General features: G+C 35.8%; 1 protein-coding gene across 3 annotated transcripts in view; it reads right to left on the reverse strand.

The window, feature by feature from the left end:
- GNAT3 (G protein subunit alpha transducin 3) overlaps positions 1–16746 on the reverse strand; it is a 300648-nt gene that overhangs the window by 55253 nt on the left and 228649 nt on the right. Inside the window, exon 1 of one of the 3 annotated variants that reach the window (XM_003982705.5) lies at positions 8646–14188. The exons of the other annotated variants lie outside the window; for them this stretch is intronic. Coding sequence (XP_003982754.1) covers positions 8646–8763 — 118 coding nt within the window. The 5' untranslated portion in view covers positions 8764–14188. Of the gene's footprint in view, positions 1–8645; positions 14189–16746 lie in introns of those variants that run through there. 3 annotated transcript variants of the gene reach the window in all.

Consider the following 16746-nt stretch of genomic DNA (forward strand, 5'->3'; position numbering starts at 1 on the left):
AGCTCTTTATGGAATGATGTGGCTTTTTTTTTTTCACATATCGAATGTATGTCTATGTTTTAGACACTATGAACAATATACAGAAATATTTTAGATCCTGATTCTGTCATTCTTCCATACTCACATCATGCATGCATGCATGCATTCCTATGCTAAGCCAAAGGAATTCAATGAAGAATAAAACCTGACATGTTGTTTGTTTTCATAGATCTTAGAATACAGATAATTTACAACTGACACAGATAAGAATAAAAGGCTTTGTTTTCTTGTAAACTAATTTGTGATATTAAAAAACTGAATTACCTTCTTAAGTTCTTATTTTCTTATCTATATAATGAAAATATCTATCTCATAGAGGTGATTTTATAGATTGAAAACAATAAACAGTTGAACAAGAGAAATATGAGACACATTCTGAGAGATAGAGATAAAACTCAACTTTGTGACAAAACTGCCTTAGGGCAACGGGCAGAGAATGATCACAAAGGAGTTAAAGAAGATTGAAATACAGAGTTGATAAAATGGGGAAGAATATAATGGGGAACCTCATAAAATTCAAAGCCTGGGGATAAATAGGCAGCAAGATAAACATGAAAAATAATTTTAAGGTCTCCCAAGATGCAATCAGTCTGCTGATAAATAAAAGAAATTTGCAAATATTGATCAAGACATGGGCAAAAGGAAATATATTAATGTCATTCTTCCAGAGGAGATAATTAATTTCTGATGCAAGGTCCTTAAGAGACAGTAGACATTGCAAAACACAAAGGCCAAAGACAAACCTTGATAAGTGAAGGCACTTAAGAATGGGGAGAGGAAGGGGCGCCTGGGTGGTTCAGTCGGTGGAGCGTCCGACTTCAGCTCAGGTCATGATCTCACAGTCCCTGAGTTCAAGCCCCGCGTTGGGCTCTGTGCTGACAGCTCAGAGCCTGGAGCCTGTTTCAGATTCTGTGTCTCCCTTTCTCTCTGACCCTCCCCCATTCATGCTCTGTCTCTCTCTGTCTCAAAAATTAAAAAAAAATAAAAGAATGGGGAGAAGAAGCAAGCCTCAATAAGCGAGGAAGGAAGGGATATAAAACACTTGAGGGTATTGCAAAGTTACAGGATGAAGAAAGAAGAGAGATGCAGAGTGACTGAGGTCTGACTTTTGAGAATTGGAGGTTATCGGGGCTCTTTGGGAAATAATGTTTTAGTAGAGAGGAAGATACACAGGTGAGATTATAATTAACTGAAGAGAATATGGAGTGTAAGAAAATAGAAGCCAGAGCATACACTACTTTGAGAAGCGCTTCAATACAAAAACGGTTTTTAATTTTTTAAATGTTTATTTTTGAGAGAGAGTGCATGAGCACTTGTGTGGGGGAGGGGCAGAGAGAGAGGGGGACTGAGGCCCCTGAGCAGGCTCTGTGCTGACAGCAGAGAGCCCAATGCAGGACTCAAACCCAGGAACTGTGAGATCATGATCTGAGCCGAAGGCAGATGCCACTGAACCACCCAGGTGCTCCAGTATAAAAATATTTTTTTTAATATACTTATGTACGGTAAATTCAGGGAGATTATGGACTCAATGTTTTTCAGGCTAATAGAAATACATATGTCAAGAGGAAGAAGGCAGTAAGAGAAGAATTTTGAAAACGGAACAGAAACAATAAATCATAAAGCAAAATTCTTAGGATATGGTAAAGGATAAAATATACAACACAGAGGCCAAAATTAGCTTTAAATTATTTATTTGTTTGCTTTGAGAGAGAGAGAGAGAGAGAGAGAGAGAGAGAAGAAGAAGAAGAAGAAGCAGCAGCAGCAGCAGCAGCAGCAAGGGAGGGGCAGAGTGATAGAGCAGATAAGCAGATGGATTCTGAGCTTGAGTCTGAAATCTTAACCGGAGGTATATTGCATGTGAAATGTATCATGGGGTCATTATCCGGATCATCAGATGTTCATGACCTTCCTCAGGCAGGCTCCACACTGTCAGTGCAGCGCCAGATGCCAGGACTCAACTCATGAACAATCAGATCATGACCTTAGCTGAAATCAAGAGTAGGTCGCTCAACCAACTGGGCCACCCAGGCGCCCCAGCTTTAAAATGAAAAGCAAAAGTTTAGTGAGATTTGGAGACAACGTTCTATCACTGGCATGTGGGTATTCATCTCAAGTGAGGTGGGGGAGCCGGGAACAGTTCTAGGTCAAAGTGATAATGGGTATCCAGAAACAGATGTCCTTGGAGGATTTTAGGAAAAAACTAAGAATAAGTAGAATAATTATTGGCCCGGCTAAAGTCAAAATAGAAATTTGTCAGCCAGGAAACAGAAAAGGAGATACCGTTTTATTCTACATGTGGAAATGACGAAAATTGGGAGTATGCATGGGAGTCAGGATTAGATAAGCCCTAAGGGTTGACTCCAGCATGTTAGACAATGGTAAATGGGGAATTTTGAGGGATTTTCTGAAGTTGAAGTTGTGAATGTCAATAAGGCAGAGGATTAAAGGGACAGGGTATTTCAGAATTGTCAGAGGAACACAGCTAAAATGGCTGATTCTAATTGAAGGGGGCAGGGAAGTATACGAAATCGAAGAACTAACTCAGCAAGTGTCTAAACGAATGAGATACAATAGAACATAGAATGCTGGTCAGAGATGGAAATCTTCAGATATCTTAAAAAAAAAAACAATTCTAAGTAGCAAATTTATTCTATTTGAGTGTAAAATACTGAGGCAGGAATGAAAGCTGTGGAATGTGCTTTAAAGCATTGGGATCTAATAAACAAAATGGGTGTTTTTGCGTCTTGATGGGTCTCTTCCTCAGTTTCACCTTGAATCCTATTTCTGTAGGTTCAGATCTACACTGATGTATTTAGACATTAGTACTTGGAGAAAACAGATAAGCAGATGGATTCTGAGCTTGAGTCTGAAATCTTAAAGGGAGGTATATTGCATGTGAAATGTATCATGGGGTCATTGTCCTATCAGATGTTCATGACCTTCCTTTCTCTCAAAGATTATGCAGGGGTTAATAACTTTTTGTTAGCTGTTCATAGTGCTTATATAAATGATTTTAAAGATACAGTATTGCTTGCTCTTGAATCAATAATTCAGTTTGAATGAAAAAAGTGAATATAAAACTGTTCTGCAATATTATTAGAGAGGTTCTGCTAAATTCGAGTTAACAGGAGTCCTTCTCCGATTATTTAATCTCATTAACAAATAACCATCATTTGACTAATATAGAGTGCCTTAATAAATGGTTTGCATCTCTTATGTGGGAAACTTGAGTCTATGTATAAGATTTGCTGATTCTGTGAGATAAATTAACCTAAAACAATCGAATATATGCAAAACATTTGTGGAAGTTCTCTTTGCCTGCTGGATGAATGGACATTACACAAAGCTTTTTGATACTGCCATTTGCCATTTTTTGTAAACAAATACAACAAAGGCCTTGCCTTTGAAATTGTTATGGTGCAAACAGTCCACTGCATTTTGGAGAAAATTTGAAACTCCCCAAATAGACTTTTTCTGCTTATTTTCTCTCTACTGAAAAATAATTTTAAACATTTGTCTTGAAAATATTTGTGCGTCCACAAGATTGAATATCCTTAGACATAAAATAAATTATTTTATAATGTTTTGAGACAAAAACACATTATTAGAGCAAGGAAAGGATGGCTGTAATTTGAATAAGCAAAAATTGAAAACATGATTTAGGAATGTGTCCTACCTCTTGTTCACTTATCACTAGTGATCAGAAAGAAATTTATTGGTTGATCTTAAAGTAATGATCCCAGGGGATCTGTTTGTCTGATCACATCCATGGACAGGCATTGACTCTATTGGTGTAATGGAAATTCAGAATAGAATTTCTTACACTTGATGAATTTGTAATCTAGCCAGTGACTCAGGAATACCTCCAGTTTCCTGCATACTCTCCCTCTCATATTTAGAGATACTTGAATAAAAATAAAGACCTACTTGAAAAAAAGAATAAAAATAAGAACTTTGATTTAACGTACATAAAAGGAAACCAAAAGAAAGAAAAATTGTATACATTTATTGACATTCAATTTATTTCAGCTTTGGAAATCTGTTACATAACAAAAATCACATTTGTCTGGATTTTTACAATTTATAAAATATTTTGACACCCTCCATTTCTCTGAAGTTATGTGACTAGCCCGAGGTCACTCAGAGATGTGGAAAAAGCATAACATATGATGAAAATATTAAATCAACTTTTTATCGCAAATGGCTGCAAAACACATGCTATTCATTTGGAATTATATTCTCTCCATTCTGCCAGATGATTTAGCCAATTCTGCTATGCAGATTTTATTTTACCAATTATTTTGTAACAAGCTTTTAGACAGTGTCAGCCTTATAATTCTTCCACTGTCAAACTAGAAAAATGACACGCCTTCTGAAATATCCATTTGTTGAATAAGTGGGACCTTTTGGAAAATTTGAAAATGTTGATTAGCTAAGTAAACATAAGCACATTTAAAATAGATATTCTTTTATCTTTGGACCCTTTTCAAGTTTATGTTTTTAAGAGTCAGATGATTGCATTAATATTTTAAACAATAAAACCCAACACCACCATTAAAAAAATTATGTGATGTTTGTAACATAGCACATAGAAGAATAAAGAATAAGCAGGTTAGATCTAAAAGAAAACTAATGAATAGCCCATGATAGTGCAAAATAACTGGTTAAAAGCTAATTTTAATATCAAAACTGAAGATTGTAGAATGAATGTGACAGTGTTTCAAACATGAAAAAAAAAAAAAAAGCAAAGCCAATTTTCCTTATACTTCCCACTGAGCTCTGAATCTAAAAAAGTACAAAAGAAATTAATGTAAAATATAAAGAGAGGGACATAGAAAAAATGGGAACAATCCACAATGATTCTACAATTAAATGGCAGGTACCTCTTTTGAATAGAAATGAAGTTTAATCAAACATTTGTAAATTGTCTCTAAAAATTAACTAAGGAATTCTCCAAAAGAGAACATATTCTTCGTTAGAATTTGTTCTTATTAAAATGTACTCTTTCTGGGGCTTGTTTACAGGCTGATTTTTTTTTTAAAGCACATGACATTATTATTCTGATAATAATTCTCAAGTGTGCCATCCATGAGTGTTGAGTCATCCCCACTGTTTTCTAGAAGCCTAGTTTTTGCTAAGGAAAAAGATGTGGCATCTCTTCTGTAATTTTACTAAATGTCTGAAAGGCATAATAAAGAGGGAATCTGCAAGGTGATCCTTTATTTGTAAAATAGCTATTAGATAGCTCTAAATTCAGTGAAATCTTGTGTCCAGTAATTCCAAATGGTACATCTACTTAACAGCACATGTTAAATTTGGTAAGTTGTGTTATGTCCTTAAGCACCTAGAATTTATTGGATAATAAGAGGATAATAAGAGAATTTATTGGATAATAACAAATAGATTCTGTCAAAAATATTTTTCAACTTGTATTTTTTACAAAAATTGGGTTAGATCAGGATCTGATCATTACCAAAGCTTAACTGTTTAGTCCCACATGATATACACTCATTGGTAAACTTAAAAGCTGTTGTTTGGACTGCTTCGATGAATGGGAATCTTTTTCAAAGATGGGAGAAATTAAGCATTTCATTCATGAGGGGATTTGAGGGTAGGAGGGTAGGAAGGTTTAGGTTAGTTCCACTGAATACTTTTATGTCTTTTTTTTTTATTTTTATTTTTTTATTTATCAACATTTAATGGTATAATTTATCTGAGGGGTTTTTTTTATATGAAATTTATTGACAAATTGATTTCCGTACAACACCCAGTGCTCATCCCAAAAGGTGCCCTCCTCAATACCCATCACCCACCCTCTCCTCCCTCCCACCCCCCATCAACCCTCAGTTTGTTCTCAGTTTTTAACAGTCTCTTATGCTTTGGCTCTCTCCCACTCTAACCTCTTTTTTTTTTTTTCCTTCCCCTCCCCCATGGGTTCCTGTTAAGTTTCTCAGGATCCACATAAGAGTGAAACCATATGGTATCTGTCTTTCTCTGTATGGCTTATTTCACTTAGCATCACACTCTCCAGTTCCATCCACGTTGCTACAAAAGGCCATATTTCATTTTTTCTCATTGCCACGTAATATTCCATTGTGTATATAAACCACAATTTCTTTATCCATTCATCAGTTGATGGACATTTAGGCTCTTTCCATAATTTGGCTATTGTTGAGAGTACTGCTATGAACATTGGGGTACAAGTGCCCCTATGCATCAGTACTCCTGTATCCCTTGGATAAATTCCTAGCAGTTTGGAGGTTCCTCAGAAAATTAAAAATAGACCTACCCTATGACCCAGCAATACTTTTATGTCTTAATGAGGCACATTTTGTATAAAAAATTATAGTTTAGAGAATTTGAGTTCAAGTCAAAAATAAGAATTGAAGCAGAGTTGTTACAAAACTTTGTTGTTTTGAACTTGACAATTGAATGATCATACACAGAACTCAGAGTCCAGAAAAAACAAAAACAAAAACTTAAATGTTTGGAGTAAAGTGGAAGAGGAAGCCTTGAAAATTTGATTCATCTTGTGTAAATAAGAAGTTCAGTGCACATACCATTTGAACCCAATAAATCCATACATAGTGTATGATAACTTTGGAACTGAATTTATGAAGCTATGATTGCCTTGGGAAAGTAGAAGATGAAATAGTGTTCATGCCTCAAGAGTTAACCTCTCTTCTTTTTTTTTTTTTAAAGTATAAAATATCTTTTTTTATATATATGAAATTTATTGACAAATTGGTTTCCATACAACACCCAGTGCTCATCCCAAAAGGTGCCCTCCTCAATACCCATCACCCACCCTCTCCTCCCTCCCACCCCCCATCAACCCTCAGTTTGTTCTCAGTTTTTAACAGTCTGTTATGCTTTGGCTCTCTCCCACTCTAACCTCTTTTTTTTTTTTCCTCTCTTCTTGATCTAACCCAACCACTTCAATCTAAAATTAATTAGTATAGGGGGAAGGGGAGGGAAAAAAAATATTTACAAACAGAGAGGGAGGGAGGCAAACCATAAGAGACTCTTAAATACAGAGAACAAACTGAGGGTTGATGGAGGGTTGGGGGAGGAGGGAAAATAGGTGATGGGCATTGAAGAGGGCACTTCCTGGGATGAGCACTGGGTGTTGTATGTAAGTGATGAACCACGGGAATCTATCCCAAAAACCAAGAGCACATTTTACACACTGTACGTTAGCCAATTTGACAATAAATCATATTAAAAATAAATAAATATTTTTATAGACAAAAAAATTAATTGGCATATTGAGAATATGTCTATTCTTTTGAAATTTTATTCAAACATGGGGATTTTAAATATATTTTATCATTAGTCTTATACCACTGTTCTTGGTACAAGAGGGACACTGAATACATTTGTAGGAATGCTTGGCTTTCCCCCTCAACCTTTATTTACTTTTTCTATGTCCACATTACTTTTAGTCTTGATCAAAGCCTCAGAGAATGCTCTGCAGTGTGAGGAAAAGTATATTTGCTGCTTTCATAAGAACTGGCCCCAACATCCTTGTAAGTTACCAACCCCTCGGTAGTTCCTTGCAGGTGCTGTGGCCACAGAACTTGTGCATAAGGGGAGAGAACATTCTCTTTTCTTTGAGGAGCAATTGCTGGATCTCCCACGTTTGGTTTCTGAGACACTCTTGCCACTGGGAGCAAATGAGACACAGTAAAGGGGCACTTAAGATAAAGATATTTTGTGTGAAAGATACACAATTCTGAATAAAATGAAGTCTTTTTGTGCTTAAGCAGGAGGAATACATAACTGATTACATTTCTTGTTTTGATTTCTTTATATGTCTTATTTATTTTTATTTCAAAAACATATTTATCTTGTGGCGACCACTACATGTTAGATTTTTTTGTTTAAAAAAATATGCAGCATACAGATTTTCATTCAGTTCATCCAACATTTACTTTATAGTTCTGGTAAAACATTGTTCTGAGTTTTAAGAAGATAAAAAGATAGAAGGAACGTAATTCCTGAGCTGAATCAATATATAAATATCCTAAAAGGCTTTAAATGGAGTAATTTACAAATATACAGACAGTATCACAGCCAATATTCAGAAACCTGAACAATGTTATTACTATAACTTAAAGTACCTTACCATTAACTGTATGAATAAATTGAGACTAATTGGTTTTAACAGCAAAAGTAATTAAATAACATGTTAAATTTGATATCAAACAACATATTTCTGTTCAAACAAAATAACCTAACTCTTTATAACTTATAATTAAAAGATTGTTTTCAATATTAAATAACTGATATTCAGAAAATGATTAGGGTATGATAAAATAATAAATTCATATGAGTTTTCTTTTACTAATAGTAAATTGTATTATTGACAAAGAAGAATTTAATTATCTCAGAAATATTTGTCTCTGCTTAACCAAAAAAAAAAGTAAATCCTAAAGAAAAAAGTAAACATTTATAGAGTACATTTAAAGCCTATTTAAGTTTCCAAACATGTATTCATAATAAAGCCCCCATGTGGTAATATACCTAAAATTAAAAGTTGAGGAAAGTAAATATATCATAATTGAAAACACCAGGATTTTGAAAGAAAGAAGAAAAAAAATTACCTAATAACAGCAACTTTACAGTTCTTGCATCTCGCTCCGCATCTTCTTGAAGCTTTTTCTCCAGTTCTTTTGATCTTTTGGCTGACTCCTTGCTCTCTGAACTAATTCCACTTCCCATTTGGGTAGTTTATTTGCCCAAACTTTTTCAAATGGACAGCACAGCTCTGGCTTGGACAGAGGCTGCAGAAGGAGTGTTCTGCTGAGGCTCCTAACAGCCCATCCCCTCACTCTCTGAGATTCCGCTTTGACTAAGGAGATACTTTATGAACTATCACCTGATCTAAGGGTAAACCCATACATTGCTATGGTTGTACAGCTGGAAGCAGAGGAGGAAATTCATTATGCTTTCAAATTAAATGACCACTTATGGCACATCTTCAAAAACTTGGTCATCTTCCTTAAAGAATAGTGTATAATAATGTAGAACATGGTCGAAATCTATACACTAAAGTTAGTGTGCAGTGAACAGTTCAAGTGGATGTTTCTCACTAACAGGCAATATTTATTACTGTGATTTAAAGTTATTATTACTAACCAACAAGCGTGTATCTTCATATATTTGAGTCTTCAAATTCTAGATAATCATTCCAATATCACTCTCCGAATATTTATACTGAATCATCCAAATTTATACTCTTGTATGCTTAGATTATCACTCAAAATTGTTGGGAATCTTCTAGTATTAACTAGAAGACATCCTTTTTTTAATTTAAATTACAATTCTAAATGTAGTTCTTATATTTATACAGACTGTTGTATTGCCACATAGAATTCAACACACGTTGCTCTTAAATTATTGATTTTAACCTCATTGAATCCATCTCTATAAAAGGAGCTTTTACTGCTTGTGAGAAAACCAATCCATCAACATTACTTGAGGGCCCACTTGGTGTAGACACTGAACTGTGTTCAATTTAGGCAGCACATTAAGTCTTTGGGGCCATTAAGCAACAGCTGTTGTGCTGGAAAGACGTTTATTGATTTGGTACCAAGGAAATAAAAAACAATGTTCTTTGAAACAGTAGGCAATTTGGTTCTTCCTGAAAAGTAAAAACAGTACATACATCTAAATACGTTCCATGCCTTTTAACTACCCCACTAAATGTCATGCACTTGAGATCTGCAAGGTTGGGGACAAAGATTAGATTATGTTGTACAACTTTTTATTTATATGAAGCATAAAGCACTTGTTAGGTAGTGTGTGTGCGTGTGTGTGTATATATATATAGAGAGAGAGAGAGAGAGAAAGAGAGAGAGAGAGAGAGAGAGAGAGAGAGAGAGACAGATAGACAGAGACAGGAAGAGAGACTAATTGTTTGTTTTTTGTTTTTTTTTTTTTTTTGAGGATGTGAAGTAACTTTAATCACCACCCTCATAACTAATTGGTTTTAACAGCAATGTCTGTCTGTCTATCTATCTATCTATCTATCTATCTATCTATCTATCTATCTACATTATAAATAGAGTTGGCCCCCTGTGACAGCAGGCAAATCTTTCCATGAATACTTTGGGATTTGTGAATGTGCCCTAACCAGGAAATGGTAGAAGACAGTCAATCCATCAACACGTCAGCGCTAGTCTTCTTTCGAGTTCTTGTGCAAAGTTTGAACAGGTGGCGTTTTGCATATTCATAAAACAAGGAAATTTTAGGCTTCCAAATTACATACATACTCCTCATTTGTTTACTTTTTCACATAAAATATCAGGCTGAAGGTACATAAGCATAGTCAAAACTCATGGCTTTCATCTCTCCACAGCCATGTTATGATAGTATAAAGATTTGGAAAGGTAGGTATGCAAGGGTTTGTGCAAATCATGTGGTATTGCTTTTACAATGCAAAGAGCCTGCCCCAAAGGAACAAGATTTGCACCCCTTAGTTTACTTATACTCACCAGTGAACACAGAATTCACTCTGACAGCAATACAAAATAACAAATATTAAAATAAATTTGTTTTTGCCTATTGTTTTTATATCAAAATCAAATACATTTAGTACCTTGAATACACAAGATTCTTGTATGTTTTATAACAATTATGAACTAAGATCATATAATTTGCATTTAAGTATACATACCCCACAACTTTTTGGTGGGGACACACCTGGGTTTGAAAAAGTGTACATTTTACTAAGATTATCTAGGTTATTAACTTAAACTGAGCAGCTCTTTCAGGACTGTATACAACTTTCTGCACTGTATGAAATGATAAACATCTACTTTTCTGTAACCCAGAATGTTTAGTCGTTAACGTTGAGATTATTATGTAAATTTTTCATCAGTGACTAAAACAAGCTTGATATAAAATTCAAGGCGTGTCTATATTTAGGGGAGGCAGGCTCGGGAGAGTCCGGGAGAAGAGAAAGGTTCCTTTCTCTGTCTTCTCCCCTGGGGACCTGGGAAACATCTTCACTAATGAGCTGGGGTTGTTAATACAGCTATTAGCCCTGTTGTTGCACTTCGGATTATCGCTTTCTGGACCTGAGAAAATGTTGAAAATAAAATAGCGAATTCCACTAGAGTGGGGACAAGAGTTTACAAGCTTTGATGTATTCCACAGTATTTGGCAGAGTGTTAGCCATAGGAAATGATCAAAAATTATTTCTTGCTAACGAATTGAGGCCTGGAGTCCTTTCTATTTCTTTCACTCTGCTAAGGTGACTGTATGATTAGGGCTCCTTTTCGAGGTTCAATGTGGGTCTATCTCAACACCTTAGAAATTTTAGAGTGTCTCAAAAAAAATGAATGAAAAAGCTCACTTTTGGTCTGAAATAGTGTCCGTATATACAATTACAACTGTTAGCACATTTACCTTTTTTTTCTAAGCCTTAAAAATAACATTAGTATACTCCCTTTCGGTGGTTAAACTTCATCTCATAGTGAGAGAAAATTGATAAAAGTTGACAATGGGAAAAGGTAACTAAATGAGATGCTTTTTATTCAGAGAAAAAATGCGGCTAGAAATTTTGTTCTTGAAAACAAACCTAAAGCTATCCAACACACTATAATGTTAGAGTTCTATGTATTAGTCAGCTGAAAGAGAGAGATTGCTCTGTGTACGTATACCCACACACCCCGGAAGCGAGAGACATTGTATTGAAATATCATGGTCTTTTAGAATAATCATTGAGAATGACTTCTAAGAACCTTGTTGCTTTTTGATTTTTTTGTATCACAGCATCAACCTGACTGGGAATATCTTCTTTTGGAACCAGGTTGTGAAAAAGAAAATTGACTTGAGGTAAAGTACAGAGAGAGTCCTCAGCTCTAAAAGCTCCCTGAAATATCACAAGCTTGTAGGGGGTGAATCATTTTTTTTGGTATTTTTGGTCATGATCTCTGTGTAATCTTCAGAAGAGGATATGAGTCTTTAAAAAGGCTGAGTAATCACTATTTTACATTTATAATTCAACATCTAGCTTGGGATGACATGCAATTATCCCCCACCTGCTTTTCATGATGAGATTTCAAACAATGTTTCTGTAGATGTCTCTTTTGCCAGTATTACCTGGGCTTCAAGCTGGAGTTCCTTTGAGAATGTGATATGTGGCTGACTTCAGTGGCTCAGCTCCTTCTGGAAGTTGTGAATACAATTGTAAATACAAATCTGTATTATTCCTTATTTTGTTTCCACATGTTATTGGAGGTGTTGACTTCAGGCTTTGAGTCCCTGGGTGGTTTGAGTCCTGGCTGCCTTAGCAATGACCTTTATCCTTGTATACTCCCATGAAATTTGAGGCAAACCATCTCTCCTTTGCTAATGGTACTCAAATGTGCACTTCTGGGAGCTCTATGCATGGTATCTCCAACAGAGAGTTCACATCTTTGGGGACTTCCTGAGAGGAGTCTTGTGATCTTGAGGGAATAGGACAAAACTTACTGTTTCAAGTTAGTGCATTCATGCAGTACAATAAGTTTACAATACCAGCATTAAGCAGCTCTTATGTCTTCCGAGGTAATACAAGTAGGTATTTTTATTCATTGGAAATGACTTTTACCTTTAATTATTCTATATGTTCTTTTTTTCTATTAGAACATGATTATATATAATGATTATTGGAAATAAAAAATGATAAAAGCTTAACTGACAAAGGTGAGATTCATAATTATTTCCTAAGGGGCTACTTCCTGTCCTGAATTCTGATCTTGTTTAAGATGTTTTTTACTGTCTCTTTAATGTAACATTTCTACTACTTCCTTCCTTCATCTTATTTCTCAGTCACTTCAGTTCTGATTATTACAACCACTTTTTACTTAGGTTTCCTGATTCTAGTTTCTGCCTTATTCCACTGTAACTTGTCTGATTGTGCCAGGTTACATTTCCTCAAGCCCAAATTTCATTATTATACTCCTCTTGATACAAAATCCAAGAACTCCTTAATTGTTATTCTATCCTGCCACCATATACTCAGTAATCTACTTAGCACTAGCCAACTATCCAAATATATCTCCCATTACTTCTCATAACACGTTCTCTATTATAGCTGGGATTTTACATTTTTCCTAATTAGATGTCCCAACTTAGCTTTCACACATGCTTTATTTCCACACTAGGAATATCTTGCTCTTCCACAGATGACTTTTCCATAGTACTTCTTCTTTTAGAAACTAATATATAGGGGCTCCTGAGAGGCTCAGTCGGTTAAGCATCTGACTTTAGCTCAGGTCATGATCTCAGGGTTTTTGAGTTCAAGTCCTACATTGGGCTGTCAGCAGCAGATCCTCTGTCCCCTTCTCTCTCTGCTCCTACCCTGCTCATGTGCCTGTTTTCTCTCTTTCTCAATAAAATAAACATTAAAAAATAACCTACTATGTGTATGTATATTCTCCATTATACTTCACAACTACTGTCACCCACGAGGTGATCCTTTACTCTCCAAATTCCTAAGAGGAAGCTGCTACTGGTCAGTTTGTTCTTCCTCAAACTAGGAAAGATACTCTCCAGTGACCTTGCCCTCTGCTTCTTTTCTGTTTGCAAGATCCTAACTAAGAGTACATTGAAAAAAAATCTTCCTTATTGAAATAATTGGTGAATAGTGAGTAATTGACAGATATATGCATAGTGTTTGACAGCTCTTTGCTCCATATTGGAAATGCATGATTTTCCTTTTCACATGATGGCATGTATGAAATACTACCTCTGGAATTGCAGGAACTTACTTAACAATTGATATATTCAACAATTGTTATGTACCAGGCATGGGAGATTCAGCAATAAACACGTTAGATAACACCTCACAGGGCTTAAATTCTACTGTGTGAGTATCTATGGGGGCTCACACAGACAATGAACATGATAAATATTTAAAGTACATAGATTTACAGATGGTTACAAGTGTTAAATAAAACAGAATGAACACAAGGGGTATAGGAGTCGTGATGAGGATGAGAGATTAGAATTTTATATAACTTTTCCAGGGAAGATCTAACGAAAAGGTAATAATTTTATATTGTTTGCTAACATCTGACTTTTTTTTTCTCTTCAAATTTTACTTTAAATTTTAGTTAGTTAACATACAATGGAATATTGGTTTCAGGAGCAGAATTCAGTGATTCATCACTTATATACAACACCAGTGCTCATTATAACAAGTGACCTCCTTAGTACCCATCACCCATCTGGCCCATCCCCAGCTCACCCCCTCCACCAACCCTCAGTTTGTTCTCAATCTTTACGAGTCTCTTATGTTTTGTTTCCCTCTCTCTTCTTTCCCCTCCCCATACGTCCAACTGTTTGTTTCTTAAAATCTGACTTTAATATGAAAAACACATGCGAAAAGCTTACTAGAAAGTGTTTTTTGGAACAATCCATGTAAGTGAGTAAAGGAAGCAATATTGTCAGAAGGAGAAATTATATTGCAATGCAGTTGCAGCAGAGAACTCAGCTTGGAGAGCTCAAAGGCTGACATGGTCCTTCAGGTTTATATTGAAATGAAGCACAAAGACTGGACTAGTATGCCTTCTTTAAGGACCATAGCAGCTAGGGACTGAGTGGGGTAGTACCACAGGCTTCCGTTTGATATTCACTGTGTTAACCCTTACTGTATAAACCAGAAACGTGATATGAGGATTTTGCCAACTGCCATGTATATTCATTCTAATTATACATTTAGGGACTTGAGAAATGACTACTGGCTGAGTCTGTGAATCCAGTGGATCCACCTTGATATGGTCCAGGATACCATTTATTACCTGGTTTCTATATGTCTCCATTCTAGCATGATGGCCATTATGCTACTGCTGGTCCCCGAGTATCAAGATCCACTCAGACCCCATATTATATTCATTCTATAATATAGCATGGTATTGAAGTTTTCTCACTCATGGGGATCTTTCAATATTTGGGTACTGGTTCTGAGAAGTAGCTCAAGTATAGAAATAGAATAAGGGTTCATAACATTTTTTGAGAGCAGTCACTCTTATCCTCCTAATGAATACCCTTGATTTTTCTGGTTGTTTAACCTGAGCAATACTCATATTGCCTGCTCATTTATTTGGGCTTTAAGAACATTCTGTTTTATTAACTATTTTCATAGGTCTCTGCCTGTAAAGGTCTCCTGGCTGCCACTCTGACTTTGACTTTCATTACAGTATTACATTTATTTTGGTTCTCATAATTAAGTGCTAAAACCTGGTCTCTCTTATTTTGGGATCTTATTACTCCTATTGATTTGAGGAAGCCTAGGTCTGTAATTGATTTTTTAATAATCAACCCCTGCCTATAAAGAACTATCTCAATAATGCTGAAATCTTCCCTAGAGCTTTTCTCATTATTTTAATACATAGAAAGTTTTTTGGTCACTTCTTAAAGTCTGACTGGTTATCCAGTGTAGGACACCAACTTCTCTAAGCCTCCTATTGCCCTTCTCTACCATTATCATGGGACAACACTATATCTGGTCTGCTAAGAGCCATCCTAGAAAACATGTTAATACCATCTCCCGGGGTGTTGGCACCCTGTATCATAGGAACAAGCTTTTGTATGATACCTTTCCTTTATCCAACTTTATGTCCTCCCTTCCTTTGATCTAGTATCATTAGAAACCAGTCATATGTATAGGTATTCCATATACATGTTGGTTAGTTTGTATATATGTTGGTTAATTTCTATAGCTCTTTCAGTATGTGGGCTCTTTCTTCTGATGCAGGTCCAGAGCTTCCCTGGCCAGGTTATGTCATAAGCAAATTTATAGTTATCGGTCTTTAGGAGAAGTGGGTATAAATCTTCAATAGGTTGAACATTATAAGACAAAGGCCTCTGCATTATTGCCATGCAAGAGGGAGTACTAGCCTTTTAAAAGGAAGAGTATACCACTTTTGCTAGCCCAGAGGGTCCAGATCTAAGGATTCAAGATTTTCTGATGCATCAGACCAGGCATTGCTATTCTAAGTCTCTGAGTTTCACTTCTTTCCAATGACAACTTTGATTTTGGTGGAGTAGTCTTGCCAAGGTTGAAAATTCAATCTTCTTTGGAACTCTCCTATTCTTATAATTAAGTCCTACACCTGATCATCACTTTTTCCATGCTTTTCTCTACTACATGATATGAGAGACTCTTTTTATCCAGCACAAGGCATCTGTGGCTTTTGCACTTTGCATTACATTGGTGATTAATTGCTCTTGGCCTTTCATTGTCTCTCTCCAGTGAATAGATAGTCCACAGCTATAGTCCTTACAATATCTATTTTTCTTAGCTCAAACACTAAGATCTTGCTCGCCTATACATTGTCTATCACTGGTACGCCATCCCAGGTGAAAAGCTTTATAAAGTAAACTGCTACTAAAGCCAAGGGCTATCAGTGATATGCTTCCCACCAACAAAGGGAGGTCTAATTGTTCAGCTGGCTAGAGGTTGAGGGTGTCGGGTAGGTAATCTTTCTCCAGTATGCCATTTTAGAGTGTGCTTCTTAGGAACACCCCTGGTACCAACTCTCTCAGATTAAGTTTCCTGGAAATGGAATCAGACAGATTTACATGACAAAGTGCAGCGGGCAATACCCTTGGCAGATATGCCGATATGGAGTAAGAGTAAAAACTTAGCAAGAGGAATGGTTGAACTACAGTGCATTTACAAGAGGGGATTCAGCTGATCCTGTAAGAAGT

The sequence above is a fragment of the Felis catus genome, chromosome A2 (assembly GCF_018350175.1).
Source record: "Felis catus isolate Fca126 chromosome A2, F.catus_Fca126_mat1.0, whole genome shotgun sequence".
NCBI classification, from domain to species: domain Eukaryota; kingdom Metazoa; phylum Chordata; class Mammalia; order Carnivora; family Felidae; genus Felis; species Felis catus.